Raw genomic sequence first — 21,489 nt, 5'->3', positions numbered from 1 at the left:
TCTGGAAATATTTCCAGTTTAATCCATACATTTCTACAGCAGATTTCTGGTCATTTTCAGTAACAAAAGAAAAGACTACAATGATCCGTCCAATCTACTCTGTGTCTCTGTCTGGATGGGCACCCATCAAAATTTCTTCAGAAATTTTCTAGTTCATAGTTAATATTTCAAAGTATTCAATGATGCGTACCTCAGGTTTAGAGTTTATCATTTTTCTGCGTCACCCACAAACGGTTTTCTTTTTATTCAAGGTCCCAACTTACTCAACTAGCCAATTCAGAAAACTTGCATTTCTTTTTTTTTTTTTTTTTAGAGATTCTGGCTTTATGACACAAAATTTTAATTTATGGCACAACAATTACATGCTGGTTTTGAAATGATGGATATCCAACAGTCAATCTTGGAAAGTGAATTATAGATGCTGGAGATGGATAAATCGGTAAGTGGATTGCTTTTCTAAAACCAGGAGACTGAATGGATGGCTACAGACGCTGGGTTTGAATTGTTCATGTAGCCCGCTAACAAATTACTGCAATTATACACAGTGGGATGAAGTAATTGTGCATATCCCAACATGCACAAGCCCTTTGTAAAATAGGGCAATAAAATATGCACATATTTGGTTAGAATTTATTTTTTTCACTTCTGAGGCAGTTGTGTGAATTTACTACTACTACTCCAAATATAACATATCTCTTTTAACATGTTGTAAAGTGTTAATAAGCATAAATTAACTACAAACTTATTCATGTCTAATATTGGATATAAAAAATTAAGCAGCCTTATTTGCTCCAAAGTTTGATCTTTTTGCTTTTTTTTGTTGCACTTTTTGTGAAAACAGTAAAGCACAAGAGTATATTAATATGACCAAATTCCTAATAAAGCTGCTCTAATAAAATTCAGATGTAATAACTGCAGCATCATCATCTGACATTGCCCATTTAAGTAACTTAAAGACAACATCTCTGCAGTGATTGCAGCTGTACTTACTGTGTGATTATCTCTCACTGAGTGGGACCAAATTAAAAGCATCAGAATGTCTAATATGTCTAACACAGTCTACAGCATTGCAGCAACACACTAAATTCTACTGCACATGTATGCTGGAAGTGGGAAAGTGGTGTAATGTTGCAGTGTAACCAGAGCTCTACTGGACTGTGCATGCAACCGTACTGACTGATGACACTGGGAGGGAAAAAAATAAATTGTTACAGTCTGTTAAGGCCTTTTCCTGACATTGAGATGCCTAGTTGAGACTCTCAGACTGCAACTGCCCACTGAAAAAACACCAAGTGTCATGATTTCAGAATGACAACAGCTTTTGTCTTGATTTTTTTGGTAAAAAATGATGCTACTGGAATGACAATTCCTTTTATTACTTTTCTTTTCAATATAGATCCTGGTGACAGCCGTCCAGTGCTTCTTATTGGTGGCCCAGATCGTATTGTCATCACCCACCTAAATGGGACAGGCCATCAGCCCCTGAGGTCTCTAAGTGTAAATGGAACACTGGCATTGGATTTCCAGCACAGCCAGGAAAGTGTATGTTGGGCCCTTTCTACACAGTCCTCTGGGCAACTCCGCTGCGCTGTAACAAGGAATCTGCGTGGATTCACACGGGAACGGGAAATAAGAACACAACAAAGTTTGCAACGTATGTTTATTACATTGTCCTTTCCTGTCCTCACTTTTTGATAAATTTGACTGCCTGCTTTCAAATGGTGAGCACTCACTTACATAGAAATAGGGCAACAGTGCATGTTTTCAGCTGAGGTACACATCACCCAGCGTTCTCTCACACACAAACTGGCTCATTGTTATTTTGCTCCCTGTCTTACCTGCAAGCTGTTTCTCTCTCCTCATTATCTGCACAGTTTAAGACAGGTTAGCCTCAGCAGTTTTGGCATTCACCTCTATCCTACAGCTGTCACTCATGCCTGCAGGGAACATGAGCTTTGCTTCTTTTAAAATGCTCCTTTTTCCTATACCTGTACCTAGTATAGGTTATTACAAACATTAACATATTTAACATTAAATCTATGTTACTTTCACTCATTATCTGTCACTTTACTAAGACAAAGTCTTTGCTTCTCTCACGAAGCAGCCACATCAGAAGTGTCAGCTTATACTATACAAGAATGTGAGCGAATAATGGAATTCTGACAGGCAGTCAGGAATCAGTGAAGGTAAAATTTAAAGGAGCACCGCACCAATTTTACACATCAAACTTAGTTCACTCATCATACTGGCTACTTGTGATCCTGAAAAAGGTTTGATGGTGTGTCTCAGGAGAGAGTTTGGAATTTCTGAAAAATAACTGTTGATTCCTTCAGTCATAATTCAGCTGGAGCTTGAAGGCAAAAGTCCTGCATGTCAGATTGGGATGATTGAGTTTCAGAGATGTGCGCATTTGCAAGGCAGAAAAAACAAGCTTGAATATAATGATTTGCAGGATTAGTACAAATATTTTTGGAGCTTCGTTAGGGAATAAAATTTAGGATATTTAGGCCCCCTGCTGCTTCTGTTTTACCATCATTTTTAGTCCCTTTGATTTTCATTGAAATGTAATACAGACATTTGAGTATTTATTCAGCTGCTGTCCTTAGAAATGTAACTGCCTATCTGTTTGTCATCATTGTAGATGTGGAGCAGATGGCTATTGACTGGCTGACAGGAAACATTTATTTTGTTGACCGTGTCACCGACAAGATTTTCGTCTGTGACCGTGACGGTGACACATGTGTTACCATCCTACAACAAGACCTACTGAATCCTAAAGGAATAGCTCTGGATCCGCTCATGGGGTGAGTTCACAGCAGATATTCTTTTATGCATTTTTTTAAATAATCATTTATCTTATATGAAAAAAAAAGAAAAAAAAAACATTTAACAGTTAACTTATTGGGAGGAATGTGAGTAACAATGAAGGGATTTTAAAGGTTTCTTGTCCTTCCACTCAACCCTTTCCCCTTTGTGTAATTTGGTGGTTAGTTGGTGATGCTTCAAGCTGCTTCTACTGTCCAAACCGATCTGTATTCACCAATTTCTCTCAACATCCTGTAGAACAAAATGCACCTGCAGGATGTTCCATTACAAGGTTTTTATCTCTGAAGATTACAAAAACAGCTGAGCAACAATGGAGAAAAAAAATCTTTTTTACTCTCAGCAAAAACTAACATTAAACAGTATGTGGATGACAGTCTTTGGGATCACAATTTTGTTTTGCAAGATTTTTAGCCTTTCACCGTGTTAGAGTGCAGAAAAATAGCATATCATCTGAATAAACTCCATGCACCAAGTTTACCAGAATGTGAACCAGTTAGCAGTTCTGCTCTCCTGGTTCTGGTCAGCTAGGAAAAGCCAGAGCTATTATTTGATAAGGACACAAGGATGTGCAGCGGGAGTGAAGGTTCATTTTTAACTCTTTCCTTTTGGAGAAATATTTTGGAGATTGTTACGTGGCTAATAACAATTACACATTTACTGTCAAAAGAGCGATTGTGTGTAATTTATACTGGTGCCTGTAGCAAATTTATGATCATATCCAAACTTCATTAATAATGGATCCATTTTGTTCTTAGTCAGTCATGACTATCCCTTAAAGCCAAGACAATGCAATTGGAATCTTACATCCTAACACACTGCATAATTATTCTGAAGGCCAACGCAGAACTGCATTTGCACTTTGTGTTTTTCCCGATTTAGGAATATACTTTATTCAACAGCTTGGGCTACCTTTTAGCACATGGGTCTAATCAAAGATAATTAGCCGTTGGAGTCTTCACAGCATGGCCGAGTTTGATTTGGTTGGCTGCATCTTTATGTTTCTCATTATATGCAGGCCGGCTGCTGGAATGTACTTGCCTTTTGGTGAATATACAGCACGTTAGAGTTTATGTGAATCTCCCTCTGAACTAAGTCAACACAGTTTATTAGTGACTGTGTAATAATCACACCTGAACACATTATGACTGCAGCATCTGCTGGTAGCTTGATCTGCAGGCTACTGGCTAGACAGACTATAAGACATTGAAGTTTTCTAAGCACTCCTATTGACTCTAATTGGTGAGAAATGGGTACAGCTGTTTCTGCAGAAGTGGGTCTGAGAGAGGTCTGTCAGCCTGAAGCAATGGAGTGAAAACAAAAGAAATGAGGGAGGTGTTAGATAGCAGCACAGCATGAGGAACAGTGTTTATAGAATATGCCCTGCTTTGGCACTCCATTTTTATTCTTGTTTGACTCTTTTCATGTTTCCCTGCCTCTCTTACTTTTGGATATGGCATTTTAACTTTGCAACAGATGACAGATTTTTGATGGAAAACCTTTCCTTCGTTCCTTAAAAGAGAGAAGAGTTAGATTGATGATGTGGTTTGAATATCAACAAAATTTCCATCATGGGAACAAAAGTGAATCTTCCAATGAGTTAATTTTTTTTTTAAACCATGATTGGAAAAGATACACTTAAAGGAGATTTTATCATGTGGTATATGTTAGATTTTCTGCTGTGAATTGATCAGTGGAAAAAGTAAGATTCATTTTAGCTTTAAATCACTGACTGATCCCTCTCCATGCAAATGAAGTAGATACTGCTGCCACTAATTTTTTTTGCCAAATACATTTTTTGTGAAAATATCACAGCTGCCAGGAAAAAGGATTCTTGCCAACAGTTTTTGGAGTTTATTTACAGTATTTTACCAATGGGAAAGTAGTAACTTTGGCAGGTTTCTGATCAGAAATCAAAGTTTGAACTAATTAAAATTCTCACCTGATTAAAATCACCTTGATGAAAATTCAAGTTATTGCCAAATCTATATTGCTGATTTATTTCGTACTGAGTACAAATAGTTTATCCAATAGTTGTCAATGCATTTTACAATACAGGACAACAATGGCTACAGACAACTAATGGCCTCCTCTGTCTCATAGAGCAGTCATTATGGTTAATTTCTGAGCACCATCATTACAAAATCCATTTGCAATCTTGAAAGCAACAGTCTTAAGGTCATTAAGATGTTGAATATTGGAAATCTGGGGAAAACATTTCAAGGAAGTCACTTTACATTTGAATAGCACTTTGCATTGAATAGCACTCCTTGAACAAACCACTGAACAACCTTGCAGAGTATATTCCGTACAGTATATTGATTATCAGTTGTGAGACTATCTACGCAGTGTTCTGTTTTACTCTTAGGCATGAACCATTTTTACATTTTTCGCTTCTGTCATGCAGTTTATTTTATCATGGGGGCTCATTTCTAGAATCCAACAAGGACTTTATTGAAGCTGTGGAATACAGAACTACAGCATCAGCACCATCCTAATCCCAGAAAGCAATCGTTGATATGCCATGTGGAGGTGCACCTGTTTGGGAAACTGAGCTCTTTGCTGATGCAGACAGTTTTTCAGAGCAGAGTTGGGTTGAGAGTTCAAAGGGCAGCCCGTCTCTCCCCTGACTTGACTTGTGCAGATTAAGTCGGCTTCCCGTCGTTCTCTGTAGCTCGTTATCCACAGAATCTTTTGGAGCTCTGTCCCCACAGAAACCCAGCAGGACGGCATGACAAGCCCTTCGTCTTAATGACTGAATATGCAGACCTAAGCAGTTTTGAATACTATAAGTGACTGTGCATGAAATCTTTACTTTAGTGAAGAAGATTCCGCCTATTGTCTGAGGTTATTTTGCATTAACAGTAAGGGAGCAATTACACTGTGAATAACATCGGGTTTTTTTGACTCGTTATTGCTCCCTGTGTCTTTTGCTTTTTATTTTTTCCAACTGTTCTCATGGTTTTGAGGTATAGTGTATTGGCTCCTCTGTGCACAACGCATTGTCAATAATTTTGTGTCTCCTCACCAACTCTGAGGTTCTGTGCAACATGCCCTCTGAATGTCCCGAAATTACAACAAAGGAAATGGAAAAAGCCGCTTTTATTACATTTTCCTCGAGGCAGTGGAGGATCTATCCCTGAGGCAGTCTGACTGGATATTTCAACAAAAGCATTTAAAGATAGTCCCATGCTATTTTTTAAAAATTTGCTTTTTATTTATTGTTCATTTCATCCCCATGCTCTGTGTTGCTTTGATTTACTTTGTGGGAAGTTTCCCTATATTTCCTATTTCTCTATTTTCCTATTTATTGTCATATTTTGAGTTGCACCATTATTTTGAACATAAATGGTGAATACATTTATTACTGTGCTAAGTGTCTTGAGCCACCTCTCATTTCTTTCTATATCACCAAGAAAACAGAAATTACAAACAACAATTTATTGAAACATCCAGAAAACAGAAATAAATAAGGCAAAACAGAGTTTATAGAATTCTGATTAGCTTGAGAGTGAATATTTGGTCTGTGCACCTTTATTCTTCAACACAGCCTGAACCCTCAGACAAACTTTCTTGTAATTTCTTCAGGTAGTCAAGTAGTCTTCAGGAATAGTTCTCCAGACTTCAAAGCTCAAAGCTCTTCTTTGGGATGTTCTTTTGTTCCGTTCTCTGTCAGGATGACCTCACACTGCTTCAATAATGTTGAGGTCCAGGCTCTGGAGAGGATTCATCCCTCCATAAGACCTGTTGCCACTGATTTTCAGTCCACTTCTTGTGTCATTTGGCATATGTCTGCCTTTTTTTTCTGCTGTTTTCTTCTTGAAAGTCACACATCCACATAGACCGTTTCTGATGAGGCTTCTGTGAAAGGTAGATGGATCAACTGAAGGGCCAGATGCATACCTCGGGTGCTGTGTAAGGGCTGTGTAAGGGCTTTGCTGGATTTTTCCAATTTCTTGAATGCATTATGTTTAGATACAGTCCATCTGCTGTAGATAGTTTTTTAGGCCTGACACCACTTCTTTTCTCCTTCACTTGTCACTTTACAATTTTTTTAAAAGCACACTGCACACCATGTTGAGATTAGACAAGTGTTCGTGTTCAGCTATTAACTCTTTGGGAATCTTCTTGTTGTTACAATTAATGCTATTGTTATTCAAAATAGGTTATTTGCTCTTTGCTCATTTTCACTATGACATAAAGCATGATTAAGTTGGAACTATATGTGTCTATAATCCTCTGATTTACTAAGATGCGCAGATTTGTGCCTGGTCGCAAATCAGCCACAGTGCCAATGGGAGTGTCCAGTTTTGTGAGTGACATACTAAAATATCACTGATCTACTAACATAGGCTAAACCAGCTCATTTCAATAATGACCCTAGCTGCCTGTCAGGGGCACTACAAATTAGCACAGAGTTGCAAACAAGGAAACCTTTTGATAATCAGGAGCCTGTAGTTCCCCAGCGACTCATATACAGCTTCTGTCTTGTTGCATAAGATTTATGAGCATGAATCTGATTACGTTTGCATCTAAAATATTTATGATGCACCTTTTGGCTCAGATGAAAAAAAAAACTAAACTGTTTCATCAGTTTTATCATCTCTTCCATTTGTGTCATAAGACTACTATGCTCAAATTTGTTGTTGTCTTTTTATGATTCGTTATTGGACAGCAAGTGAAGAAGAGTTATTAACTCCTTTATATTCCCCCAGCAAACCGTCTTCTACATAACTCTGCTGTGCACATAAGTGCTGTGTTTTGCCATGTCTACTCCGAGTCAGCTATAAATGATCATTTTGAAGACTTGTGTATCAAATAACCAATGAAATTCTGAAAATGAAGATATGCTATTTGCATTTGTAAATTTGAATGTTAAGCAAGTAAACCCCTGTGTAACGAAGTGACTCGTTTGGCACCAAGATTGTAATCATGCATGAAAAGTGTAAATTGTATAAATGGTAATATTCTTATTAAATTTGGATTTGGAGGCGGTGGTCTCATCATGTTTTTTTAGCTCACAGCCAACAGAAATGGTCATCTTGGTGCCACTTGGTAACAATATACAGTTTTTCTCTGCATTCAGGGATAATCCCGAGGAAGATATGGATGATAATAGAACTATAGAATTTCTGATATGTTCTTTCATTCCAAACAAACTTAGAAAAATGAAAATTTTTCTCACAGAAATAGCGCCTCCTAAGTCGAGCAACTTATAGCCATGAAAGGCACAGCATTTTTAAGACAAACTTTTGTTTGGTGGTAAATAATGGCACAAACAGCAGTGAAATGCAAGGTGCAAAGCTTAGTAAATGGGTTAGATACTCTCCTCCCTGAATTTTTAACTCTATAAGGACATTTTTTTTATAAATACATATACAGCAGTGTCTGTACGTTGTTTTTTTTAGGGGAATTTTGGTTAGTGTGCCTTTGAATTGAGTTCACTGGTGATACTGGAAAATTAGTGATCAGGGCTTTGAGCAGCAAATAATCAACAGTTGCTTGAATAAATCTTTCATAGTTATGCAAAGACTGCATGTTATGCAAGTCATTATTGTGTCTAGCAGCTTGAGCTTGATGTTCCCTTGTACGAACGAAGCTAAGGTAAAGCACATGTTTACTATGAGGTAAAGTTTCTCAGTTCATATTGTTGTGATCTAATTTGTGTAATATAAAAGCATTAACTCTTAAAACATCTGACAACACTCTTTATGGGATTTAATAATTTAAACACTGCCACCCCCTGCAGAATGCTATTCTTCACTGACTATGGGAATGTGGCCAAAGTTGAGCGCTGCAACATGGATGGCACCAACCGGACCCGACTGGTGGATTATAAAATCGAGCAGCCCACAGCTGTGGCATTGGATGTGGTCAAGAAGCTGGTGTATTGGGCGGATGCCTATCTGGATTACATCGACATGGTGGATTACCACGGCAGGAACAGGCACACTATTATCCATGGGAGCCAAGTGAGTGTCACGTTTCATTGTAAGTGCTTTTTGTCTTCCATGGACACAACATTGCAAGAAACCACTGTGCACATATGACAGTGGCTTTGTGATCAGAACTGCCTTCACAGTTTCATAAACTCAAATTATGTGTGTGCAGACTGTGTGTGTATATGTGGAGGGGTGTGTTGATTCTCTCAATTAGGGCACCATGCTGCAAAACAGGTGGTGTATTCACTGCCTAGTGACATAATTCACTCTTCATTTTCATAGAAAAAAGGTCTTTAAAAACATTGATGGCTTATTAAATACAAGGAGCTGAGTCACACATGGAGCTGTCTTCAAAATGAGCATATCAATAGCCTCTACCCTCCAGTGCATCTTTAAGGCCTTTTATCCCAATTATAATTATTCATTAAAATATCCTTTCAACCAACTTCAGCTAGATATTCAGCCTTCATGAGGAAAGAACATACATATCAATCACCTTATTAGTTATGCAGGTGTTCCTTGCATGATATTGCCTTGTTCATTTGCTTGTTCCCACTTAATGTGAGGATTTTAACATTATTGCATCTGCATAGCAAATATCATGCAGGTCCTATCTGCCTTTTCCATAGACCATGGTCCTTTATGGCATAACCAGTCACGTGAGTGATCAGAAGCAAATGTTTTGCTCACAGTTATACTAACTGATTACAATTGGTGAAATACAGTTGATTTAAAGTACTTTTTTTCCATATACAATATTTTACTTAAAATTAAAAACCTTGTGTTTAAATAGCAAGTTGAAGCAAAGTTCCACATTGGTGCCGGTAATGTTAAGGTGTGACACACTAAGCTTAGGTATGCTTCCAGTGAACATAGCTCATCCAGCCATGTCGCTTTGTGTGGGTGTCAGCCTGCTAAATGTGGCATGGGGGCTGTTGTGTCTGGGCCAGTGGCCTCCCAGTGGAGACCAGCTTTTGACCCTGTATGGGCTGCCAAATGTACCAGACAGCTACACCACCATTTCCCATCCCCCTTAATGCTTGTTGCATGTTAAAAGGTAAAAGCAGTCATTGATTCAAGTTTGTTATTGTATTTTTGTTCCACTTTTGGTTTGACTTGACTTGTCTTTGGCTTTGAGTATGAATTTTTCCTTTTCTTTGTTGCAGGTGTCGTACATATACGCATTAGCTCTTTTTGAGGACTACCTCTATGCTATCCACTCTGACCCTTCCAAAGGGAGTTCCACTATGGAGCTGCTGCAGATCCACAGGTTCAACATCACAGAAGACAGCAGAACACTCGCCAGCCTGGGGAATTCTAAATCCCTCCGAGTTTACCACAGACTTGCTCAGCCAAAAGGTAAAGGATATTTTTTGCATCATAATCTACCCCAGTTCACACAAAAGCTGTGATTTTAAATATATCAGAAAAATAATTATTCACTTAGTTTTGTTGTCCTTTCTGCTTCTGTCCACAGTCAGGAGCCATGCATGTGAAATGGATTCATATGGAAAGCCAGGTGGATGTTCCCACATTTGCCTTCTGAGTGGCAGTTACAAGTCCAGGACCTGCCGCTGTCGTTCTGGCTATAGCCTGGGCTTCGATGGGAAATCCTGTAAAAGTTAGTAAATATTTTATCATGGATATGAATTGATGCAAAATTGTATATTCTGGTACGTATGTTTTAAAGAAGCCATATCTTAAAATCCCTTGTTTAAAGCTATTACTTTCAAAGTGTGAACCTTTAGATTTCTTTATTTTGCTTTTTCTTAGCCTCAGATTAGCTCAAATTCTGGAGAGCATCATGTTATAGACAACCTTAACCTTGCCTTAACCTTCTCCTACTCGAAGTATTGGCTCTTTCTGTATTGGCTTTAAAAACATAACTACAACCAATTTATTTTTGCTTGTAAGTCATTTTTCAAGGGCTTCCAAGAATGGCACATTTGCTTATGAGTGTGCGGACCACTGCTATGACTATAATCGAAACTGAAGAGACTATGAGTCTCACTCAGGCATGATGAAAAGGATAAAGAATCTTAATGTGTTTGGAAATTCTCCCAAGCTTTTTTTGTTGCAATAGACCTCAACAATTGTTCTCTTTAACTTTAGAGTTGTGAAACTGTTCATATTCATTGAATCTGAGGATATTTTCAGGTGGAAGTTTAAAAAAAAAGCCTTGGGCTAAAGGGGTTATCTCACATAATTGGTCACTTGAAAGTAGATGGAGAGATAAGGTTTTAAGAGGGGAGTCCTTGCATTATATCATGTTGGTTTTGTTGGTGCTACACACAGATTTGCAGATGTGCACCCATTGTAGAATTTATGCTGAAAATATGTACAGCTGCCTGAAATGTAAGCTGCCCTTGTTTATGTCTGTGCTGTTTTTGGTCTTTTAGCTTTGCCCTGCCATAAAATAAACAAAAGTCATAGATTATTTTTGGGTAAAGTGAACCTGAATGTCAGAAATAGTTAATATTCACCAGTGCAGTCTTTGGTATAATGTGCTACCATAAATGAATCTAAGGTTGTGACTGAGTTGGCCTTCTGAAAATGTGCAACATTTTACCCATAAGATGGGCTCTGTGCTTGTTTCAGTTTGACTTGTTTTCAGGACACTGGATACACCTGTATTGTTACTTTTCAATGCACATGGATCTACTTTAATGCTACATAGTTATTGTTGCAGTAACCAGGAAATGTCATTATACAGTGCTTGCTAATCAACAAATAATAAGTCTGGATGGAAAACACTGAATAGTCATCAAACTTCAAAGGATGGATGTCGTGTTCAAGACCAACAACGGAAATTATGTTTTTCTCTTCTTCTTTTTCATTAACTTTGTCTTAATTTCCAATTCCTTCACTCTACCGCTACCTCTTCTTGGTTAAAGTTGGAGATTAAAAGATCTTGGTTAAGGTTAGGAAAACACCATAGTTAGGCATTAACATGCCAGAACAAGAAAATGCATTACACATGTTGTCATGGTGACACGTCCCATGGATGACGTTTTACCAGTTCAGGAGTATCAGCACAACAGTGATGTTTGGGAGTACCTATCATGTTAAAAACCAAAACAGCAGGTTCTTGACCAATGGTCAGAATATGACTGGAGGGGGTATTACTGGTTGTATTTTAGACTTTTACCTAATTAATCAGACTGAATATTTGGTTTTGGTACTGATTTATTATTTTTTTTTAGTATGTGGTTTTTGTGTTACCCTGACTTTTGATCACAATTTTAGTTTTTAGGTTTATGCTCAAACAATTTTCACCTGCCATAAGAACATTAAACTGAAGATGTCAGATTTAGCTGACATCTTCACCTAAAAGTTTTTTTTTTCATAACCTTGATTATCGCACCATATCTAAAATGTTTTCATCAATATTTTTTTCCTGTTCTTGAAAAGCAAGAAGATTACATCTTTTATTTTTTCTCTTTTCTATATTGCACCATTTAAACGTCATATGTCATAACGGAGCTTAGGGTGTGCCATGCATCTATGACCTTACACTGACTGTGAGAAAGACGAGGCTGATGAATACAGCTTCATGTGAAAGTGACGTTCTGCTATTGATCTGTCAAACTGCTGATTGATTATTACCATAATGAGGTTTTAAGTTTGTCTGTATTTGTTGGCTTGTCTGATCAATCGATGGACATTGTGTAGTTGACAATAAAAGCCGAAGATCAAATTGATGACACAATTTGAGAGCCTACCGCACTTCGATCAGGGTAATGGAGCTGTGGGAGCTTTTGCATGACACATTTGATTTATTCCCTCCTCATAGATGTTCTGATGACACCAGCTATCTCTCTCTTGCTCTTCCCTTCCATCTCCCTAAGCATAATGAGATTTGGTGTTAAATGATAGTCTTTTTTCATACAGCAGTCACAGTGGAATTTGATATCTGGGTCTCTTGCAATGCTTAATTGTCTCCTGGGTAGTTGGTCTCTCCCTCACAAAATGATAAATTGAAGTGAGGCATGTGTGGTCCCCTCACCTCCAGCATCCCAGTCTCTTGGGTAAGGGCTGGGAGCAGGGTGAGGTCTACTTCTCTCAGTGGAAGCCCTCCTTCATTCCTCCTCTTGCCTCTCCAGAGGATCCCAAAGGGTTCGAGAACATACAATCCCTTGTGCCACTTGCGGGCTGCCGAGGAGCTGCCTCAGCTTTCTAGGTCTTTCTGTTTGCCTTCCTAAGCAGACATCCTGTTATTTTAGATCAGAAACAGTATTCACAGCCAACATAAGTATTGCAATTGTCTGTTTGCTTAAGCATTTTCCCACTCTCACTCTCTTGGTAGTTTTTGCGCCAATAGCGTGATTGAGGGTGGATAGTATAGTCATTGGCACTGATTACTAGCTCCATTAAGGTGAAAAGATGGCCCAGGCCCTAGAAAACGTATAAAAACAATGTGGTCAGTAAGAGGGTTTAATGCAGGGATCAGCACTGATGAATTAGACCAATTAATTGACAATAACAGTAAAAAGTGGTCTGTCTTCTCTTGCTTTGTAGAGCCCAAAAACGATTTGTTCCTGTTCTATGGTAAAGGTCGTCCAGGGGTCATCCGAGGCCTGGATATGAACATCAAGTCCAGTGATGAGCACATGGTGCCTATCGAGGACCTGGTCAACCCTCGAGCCATTGACTACCATGCAGAATTAGGACACATCTACTTTGCTGACACCACCAGTTTCCTTATTGGGCGTCAAAAAATAGATGGAAGTGGCCGAGAGACCATACTCAATGATGGTAGGTCTAAATGGAAGAAAGCAAACAAACAAGGAACATACATAGAATGTGTCTTGCGTTACTGAATTTTTGAGAATGAACTTCGCAGTTGATTACATTTGTAATAACTTCAGGGGAAAAAAAAAAATATATATATATATATAAAAATATAAATATAATATAAAAATATATATATTTTTAAGGTAATATATATATATATATATATATTACCTTAAAAATGCCACACAAGTTAACAATTATATCTGATATGTGATTTTTGTGATGCTGATCCTGTTTAAGAACTTGACAACGTTGAAGGAATCTCAGTGGACTGGATTGGGAATAATTTATATTGGACCAATGATGGCTACAGGAAGACGATCAGTGTTGCCAGGCTGGAGAGAGCCTCCCAAACTAGGAAGACCCTGCTGGAAGGAAATATGTCTCATCCACGTGCCATTGTGGTCGATCCTCTAAACAGGTAAAGAAGAAATAAAAAAGAATAAAAAGAATTGTACCCCGCCAGCAGCTGTTTCGAGCTAAAAATTGTATTACTGCATGCATTACTATGGCACAGATGTGGTTATGCTTAAAACACGATCAGATGGAGGAAGACTTTTGTGATAAGAAAGGAGGTTATAAAACAATAAGAAAAGAAGAAGAGCCATTTTATGTATTATGTCCTTTGCACCATTTTCTTTTTCATTTCTGAAATGCATTTTGCAGTCACTATAAGTTACAATCAGGCACTGGATGCTTATCTTGGTTAAACTAAGATGAGAATGAAATACTACTACTACTACTACTACTACTACTACTACTACTACTACTACTACTACTACTACTACTACTAATAATAATAATAATAATAATTCTCTGCAGCACTTATAGATCACCTCTTTTGAGAGTCGATGCAGCAAAACCCCAATTCATTAAGTTTCTTTAGGATGTTAAGGATTAGAAATTTAAGGCTTCATATTAACACTCACCTAATCCATAGCAGTCAGAGATTAGTTTCAAGCCTCAAAGGATTGTTCCTAACATTTTGCTATATCCAGCTTTTTCATGACTTTAGGTGCATGCACCAAAAAACAAACCCAAGTTATTTATACTAATCTCTTTTCCTCCCTTGTCTCATACATGTATCAGTGTATTCAAGTTGTAAATAAGTCTGCCAGTAGCCTTTCTTTCTTGTGTTTCTTTTTTTTTTATTCCTCATTTTATAATGACACCGCAGTTGCAGACTGAATTTTAAAGGAATGGGACATTTTCGGTAACGGAGGGTAAAAAAAAAAAAAAAATACTTCTACTCTATGCATTGTGTATAGAAAACAATGCATACATTGAAAATGACACCTTGAACTTTTTAGACTAGTGAGAAAGAACAATCTAACCTTTTGTTCAAGATTTCACCCTGACAGATATTCTGTTGCAGCAGCAATGGGGGTGGCAAAGTATCATGTCACTTTTTTGTTTGAGGATTAATAAGTATTATTCCGATCCCTCCCACTGACAGCAGGGATGATTAGAAGAGCTAGTTTTTGGCTTCTAAGAAAGTGTTCAGCTGGAGCCCGGCACTTTGATCTCCATCTTCTCTGCTGGAAGGCTCTTTTCAGGTGAAATGGATGCAGCTCTCCAACAGATTTTTTTACTGCATTCTCGAGACGTTATTTTCTGCTCTGCTTGCCTCCTTAAGTCTGTGTTGACATGATAAGGGCTACCAGTGTCGACTTAATAATGTCATACCTCTGTATTTTGCTACATTAGGTATGTTATACATATTCATAACACTCCCAGATAGTATTTTTATCAGGCTATGATTAACTTTAAATTTTTGTTAGTTGGCCTCTTTCGACAGGATCTGAGTCGATCAAATTGTTAAGTAATTGTGGGCTTTCAGTTTTAATTCAGAGGAGTTGAGAAAGATATTGCCTTAACTGTTTAGGAGCATTTCATACAGTGTTTCTCTCTTTTAAAATGCTCAGAAGAAGTTACAATTGCACATTGGAGTTATTTAAAGACTAGGATGCAAGTCCTCTGCTGTCAGTGATTAAGACCGTCTTTGACCATCATGTCAGTTATGTTCAGCTGATGTTTCTTTGTGAGACTTTTCATTCCTCATTTTTGTCTTCACTGCACATTTGTGAAAATCATTCCTTGTTTTTCAGAATGTCTCAAAGTTTTGGTTTGGCCATTTCTGTTGTTTCTGTGTTAATATTATGGCTTTCTTTCCCTCCTTGGATTGTGACTGCCATGTAAATATTTAAGTTTCCCAGTAAAATATGTCCGTTTTCTTTTCTTATTTTTCTTTATTAGCCATTTTCCTGGCCCCTCTTTTGTGAATTAACTTAAGGATAGATAAGTCAATTCACCCAAAAGTGATTTGTTAAAACAGGAATTAAATAAACTGGATTATTTTTTTTTCTTTTTGATCTTTTATCAGAGCATTACATGGACCACCACTGTGATTTATTCGTGACTGCAATAGCTAACACAGTGCTTTTATTGAGTTTGTAGACATTGCATTGTCAACAAACGTATGCACCTGTGCACAATGTTAAATGGATATTTTTCTTTATGATTGTCATTACATGATTTTTTTCTTTGTAGTTGTTGGATAGAATAAAGAAAATAAATAAATAAAGATAAAAAAATCCCCTTTGAAGAGACATGACATGGTGTTTCATATGAAAAAGTGCCGATTTTTCCTTTTATTCAAAATTCTTACTTCACCATTTCATGCTTAGCACATATTCAACGATGCGATAAAAAGCTTGTTTTTCTTCATTCATGCCCTATTTCTTAATGTCAATAAGGTATTAAGTTAAAGGCCATGTAGTTTTTTGAGTTGAAGAGGCTGTAATCTGAGTGCAAAGAAATGGCAGACTAGAGAAGGACTAACAAAGCCTGTGTAAACTCTCCTCTCATGGTGTGGGGTCCTGTTTTCAACCTCTCACTTTTGTGCTCAAGCCATTTCAATTTGGTTTAGGTAACTTGCCCATGCTCACAGTTGATGATCGTGTGTAAACTGTAGAATATATACCTTGTAGATGCTCACACTATGGAATCTATTTCCCAATAATTGTTGCCATGTTTTACTGTAAAAGGACTTCAATGCATCATGCAAATATGAAAGTATGGTTTTCAGTTGTTATTTTTAGTCAAAGTAATAGTTATAATAATAATCCATGGTGTTCATCCGATATAGTATCTTTCTGTATCTGTCTGTGTGCAGACATATGTGCATGTGTGTGTGTGGAGAGTGTCCTGTGAATAATTCATGAGGTCATAAAGATGACTTCTAGACAGAGTAAGTCTTCATTCACCTCCATATCCCATTCTGTTTCATCTTCCCCGAGCCAGCCCTCTACCATTGATGAGAAGCAGGGGGCACGCGGCTCAGTCAGCAACACTCAAATAGACCAACTCCCCTGGGCATGGTTACTACAGAGAAGATCGCGTCAAATTGTTGACCCAATCATGTTTCAAATACCACAGACCCATTGAAAGTTATAGTCTCAGCATACTGAGGATACAGTAAAAGCCTTGTTTTCTGTTTTCTTTTTTGTGGTAGGGAATATGAGACATCTAACTATACCTTGATGTACAGCCAAGAAGTACTTTGGCTTCAAAAGCCAGATTTTTTTTAAAGCTGTTAAGCACATTCTCCATGTTAAATTATCTGATTTCGCCTTTGGGAAATCACAATGAATTTTTGTGATGGCACAACTATAATGCTCGACAAGGGTTTATATCATGAACACTAATACAGCATTTCACAGAAGTTAACTTAAAAAACACTGGGAGTGGAGATGCAGGCAATTTAAACTATATTTACTATAATTTATTGAAAAAGTGTATTACTGTAATTTGGATTTTGTGGGGCGGCCGTGTCTCAGTGGTTACAGTGGGTCGTCCAATAACCGGAAGTTTGGCAGTTCAATTCTCACTCTCACCCCTCAAAGATCAGTGAACAGACAGCAGGATGGGTGGCAGTCCACCTCCTTGCCATGGCCAAGGTGCCCTTGAGCAAGGCACCATACTCCCCAGGTGCTGTGAATGGCTGCCCATCGCTCCAGTGTATAGCATCTATCTCCATGAGTGTGTGACCATGTCCATGTGTGTGTTCAACAGGTGCCAACCTGGATGTGTATTTCCTTGTATCTGCATGACAATAAATCTGATCTTAATCTAATCTTACTTACAATATAATACAGTAAATTAGATTAAATAAAAAAAAATACTTTATTCATCCTAAAGGGAAATCATTATGTTGCATTAATCAACATTCTTATTTGCACAGTTCCAGGGGCTTGGTCCAGTGCAGTCCCCAGCACAAAGCCAACTGTCCTCATCAGTTTGTCTCCTTGAGTCTCTGGCTCTGATGCTGCTGTCTTAAAATATGTCTACAAAGCAGATTGCACTCTGCATCACAGATTTGCAGAAGATATTCAACATCTTAGTGCAGACATAGAGATACCTGAGTTTCCTTATGAGGTATAGCTTGTCCAGACAAAGTGATTGACTTATGCTTCACCTCTTGTCCATCACTGATACAGCCAACAACTGCAGAGTCATCTGAGTGTTTTTGGAGATGACAGGACTCTGAGTTGTACTCGAAGTCGGAGGTGTACAGGCCAGGTGAAGATAAATGGTCAGAGTACAGTCCCCTGTGGTGCTGCTGTACTGCTGACCACCTTCTCAGACACAAGCCCTTAAGTCTCACAAACTCTGGTCTCTTTGGGAGGTAGTCAATGATCCATCTGGTTGTCGAGGCATCTACATTTTTTGCAGCTTCTTATATAACTGTACAGACTGTATTGTATTAAAAGCTCTGGAGAAGTCAAAGAACACAGTGAGCTATGTAACAGTTTGTTACATAGTTTGTTATTCTGTGTCATCCTATTGTGTGTGTGTGTGTATATATATATATATATATATATATATATATATGTATGTAGTAAGAAATGGAAAATCCAACATTTCCTAAAGACCTTCAATTTAAACGTACCCTTCTGTGTGACAACAGGAATTGTCAATAATCCAGCAAGCCACTATACCTGTGGTGACAGTGAGGGAGTGTTTTGTGGAGTTGGTTAGTCCCCCGTTGAATCAATATTTGGTATTTTAATATTGATAATGGTATATAATTTGTCATTGTCTGAAACATGCTTGAAAAATAGTAATATAGAGTAATGATGACTTAGGTAGGCATTGAATTTCAGCAGAGCTGATGCAAAATGATGGCTAGTGCTTGTTTGGGGAACTGAAGCCAACCAATCAGAGCAGGCTTGGCTTTCCAGATGGCACTTGCCCTGTCAGCTTCTGTTTCAAAGAAACAAATAAATACATAAGGGAACTGGCCCTCAGCCAGCCGCTTTGAGGATTTGCGAGAGACATGGATTTAACTGTAATTTACAATTTTGAGTAAATACAGTAAGATACTGTCATGGATCCTCTGTAAATTTGCAGCAATTCCTCACAGTGTATATAAAATAAAATAAAGTAGAAATCCAGCATTGCACAGGCATCCGTAACAAAAGTCCCGCATTTTACATCGATATAGAATATATGATTCGGTGGGACACGTGTTTTGATTGATAAGAAGTAAAAACAAGTGGCTTTGAATAACTTTGAATATAAGATGTGATCAGTGGTCAGGGTATGATCCACTGATGCTGCTGCATAACATGCCCCACTGAATCGAAGGGGGTAATGATTCATCTTGTATATTAATGCAATAATTGCTTGTACTCTTTGTATAATAGCTGGATGTACTGGACAGACTGGGAGGAGGATGAGGTTAATGACAGCATAGGCCGGATAGAAAAGGCCTGGATGGATGGATCCAACCGTCGCATTTTCGTCACCTCCAACATGCTGTGGCCTAACGGTCTGACACTGGACCATAGTACCAGCACTATGTACTGGTGTGATGCCTACTACGATCACATCGAGAAGATTCACCTGAACGGAACGGGAAGGATGGTATAGTCTGATCTTGCATCTACGTAACTGTGGTGATTCAGCTGCATGAATAATGTTGTGTGCTTTTAACTAGCTATTTTTGCCACTTTTTGAATAAAAAGACATGCATCAATTTGTTCTCATATGAATAGTCAGTGGGTGTGTGAATGCAAATATTATGTGTTCAGTGTTGAAAAAACGTTATCGGAGCCCAAATTTACTTATTTAAAATTTGAATAGTGATTATGTTAATCTTCAAAGCAGTGAAATTACTGACCATTTCTTCCCTTCACTTAACAACTCTCAACTAGACCTCCCTTCTTCCTCAACTGTTCCTGTTAACTGTAGTTGAGCTTGCATATAAGCTTAATTAAGTATTTGCAAATGCTCTTTAATCAATCCCAAGAATCTCACAAACATTATTCCAAGTGAACAGCTCAGTGTTGATACATTTGTGCAAAGAAACTGAATAACTTTCATCAAATCCTCAATAATATCTAAGCCTATATCCAAACAGTTAAAGCCCTGTTTGAGACGATTGATTTTGCTGTTGCTCATGGTGTTTCTCTGTAGCTCTCTTAATCCTTTGATTATACTGCATTTCATTTCATGTTGCAGGTGGTGTACAGAGGAAAAGAGCTGAACCATCCTTTCGGAATCTCTCATTATCATAATTTCATCTTTTGGACGGAGTACATGAATGCTTCGGTATTCCAGCTGGACTTGTCCACGGGCGATGTCACACTGCTGCGGAGTGAGAGACCACCGCTATTTGGCCTGCGTGTCTATGATGCACAAAGTCAGCAAGGTTGGCTGCAGTCCCATCATTTAGTTCATGTCCAGTGCCGCTGAATCGTGAATTGCTTCCTTACCTAGAGAAATCGGCTGTTTTACACTGGAAATAGGACTTTTTTGTGCTGTGTGTCTAGACATGCATCTGCCCAATACCTATTGCCCTAATGAGAAAGCACTTTTGTATGATGCAAACAACAGAGTTACATAACTGACTGTTGGTGTCACTTTTCATAGTGTTCACTGATCAGCAGTGACGGTGACTTTCACACCACTTTGAGTTCTAATTTTACTTCCAAATAATGCCACTTTTTCAGGTCCTCATGCCATCAGATTTTAATGTGCTGATTACCCTTTAGTGGCCCTATCAAATGTGCAGGGTTTAACCCACTCATATTCAATGCAGTCTCAGAACTCCAAAATGTGAAATAGATACACTCTTCAGTGAAACACACACTACTTTCACATTATGTATTTTCTAATTATTATCTGCCAGCATTTACACACAATCCTAATTTGCCTACATTTTGCATTAAACTGCTACATGATAAAAATAATAAAATGACTACATTTTCAAGGCTACAAAATGTTGCTTCTCTTTTCTTTTGCAAATTGTAAAATGTTTATATTTGGCATCACTTGAAGATGAAACATGATTTTTGCTCAACTAAAACATTTTCCAAAATTTTTAGGAGGCAATAGGCAGGGGTCTAACGGTGATATTAGACCATGGATTTTTTTTTGCACAAGAATCAAGTGGTAGTCTTTTCACTTTATGTCTTGTGCTTTTTGGGGTTAGTTAGGATTAGGCATAAATAATACATGCCTAGGTGTAGATATTTAGCCGGGTAAGTGTATGGTTAAAAGTCCATATCACTTTGCCTTAACATGTATTTGTACTGAACAATGGACAATGAATAACTTTAACAATCTCATCATTTCTGCAACTTTATTTTCATACTAATACGTTTTGGACATGGACATCTTTTGAAATGTGTGCACATTCCTCTCAGATCTGGAGTGACGTTTCTGTTTTTTTACCTTTCAAGCCTGAAGTCATGCAAGCATCTCACAAGGCTTCTCATCATATTCAAGACATGTTTTAATCAACATTCTGATTTAATCTTTCAAATCATTTTTGTTTCATGATTGTGTTGGCTGAGAAATACTGAATTTATTGGAGAACCCCAGATTTTACAATTATGTTTTCAAACACTTCTTGGGTCAAATA

General features: G+C 37.9%; 1 protein-coding gene across 1 annotated transcript in view; it reads left to right on the top strand.

Annotated features, from left to right (window-relative positions):
- The window catches only part of lrp1bb (low density lipoprotein receptor-related protein 1Bb), a 259,749-nt gene that overhangs the window by 112,543 nt on the left and 125,717 nt on the right, over positions 1-21,489 (top strand). Inside the window, exons 6-14 of the mRNA XM_072397335.1 lie at positions 1,397-1,654; positions 2,642-2,804; positions 8,573-8,795; positions 9,932-10,124; positions 10,243-10,386; positions 13,284-13,520; positions 13,800-13,980; positions 19,268-19,487; positions 20,085-20,274. Of these exons, the coding sequence (XP_072253436.1) occupies positions 1,397-1,654; positions 2,642-2,804; positions 8,573-8,795; positions 9,932-10,124; positions 10,243-10,386; positions 13,284-13,520; positions 13,800-13,980; positions 19,268-19,487; positions 20,085-20,274 (1,809 nt within the window). The remainder of the gene's footprint in view (positions 1-1,396; positions 1,655-2,641; positions 2,805-8,572; positions 8,796-9,931; positions 10,125-10,242; positions 10,387-13,283; positions 13,521-13,799; positions 13,981-19,267; positions 19,488-20,084; positions 20,275-21,489) is intronic.

This window comes from Leuresthes tenuis, unplaced genomic scaffold, assembly GCF_036924035.1.
Source record: "Leuresthes tenuis unplaced genomic scaffold, fLeuTen1.0.hap1 SCAF_12, whole genome shotgun sequence".
Classification (NCBI taxonomy): Eukaryota; Metazoa; Chordata; class Actinopteri; order Atheriniformes; family Atherinopsidae; genus Leuresthes; species Leuresthes tenuis.
The sequence above is the reverse complement of the archived record's forward strand: the minus strand, read 5'-3'. Positions and strand labels throughout refer to the sequence as shown.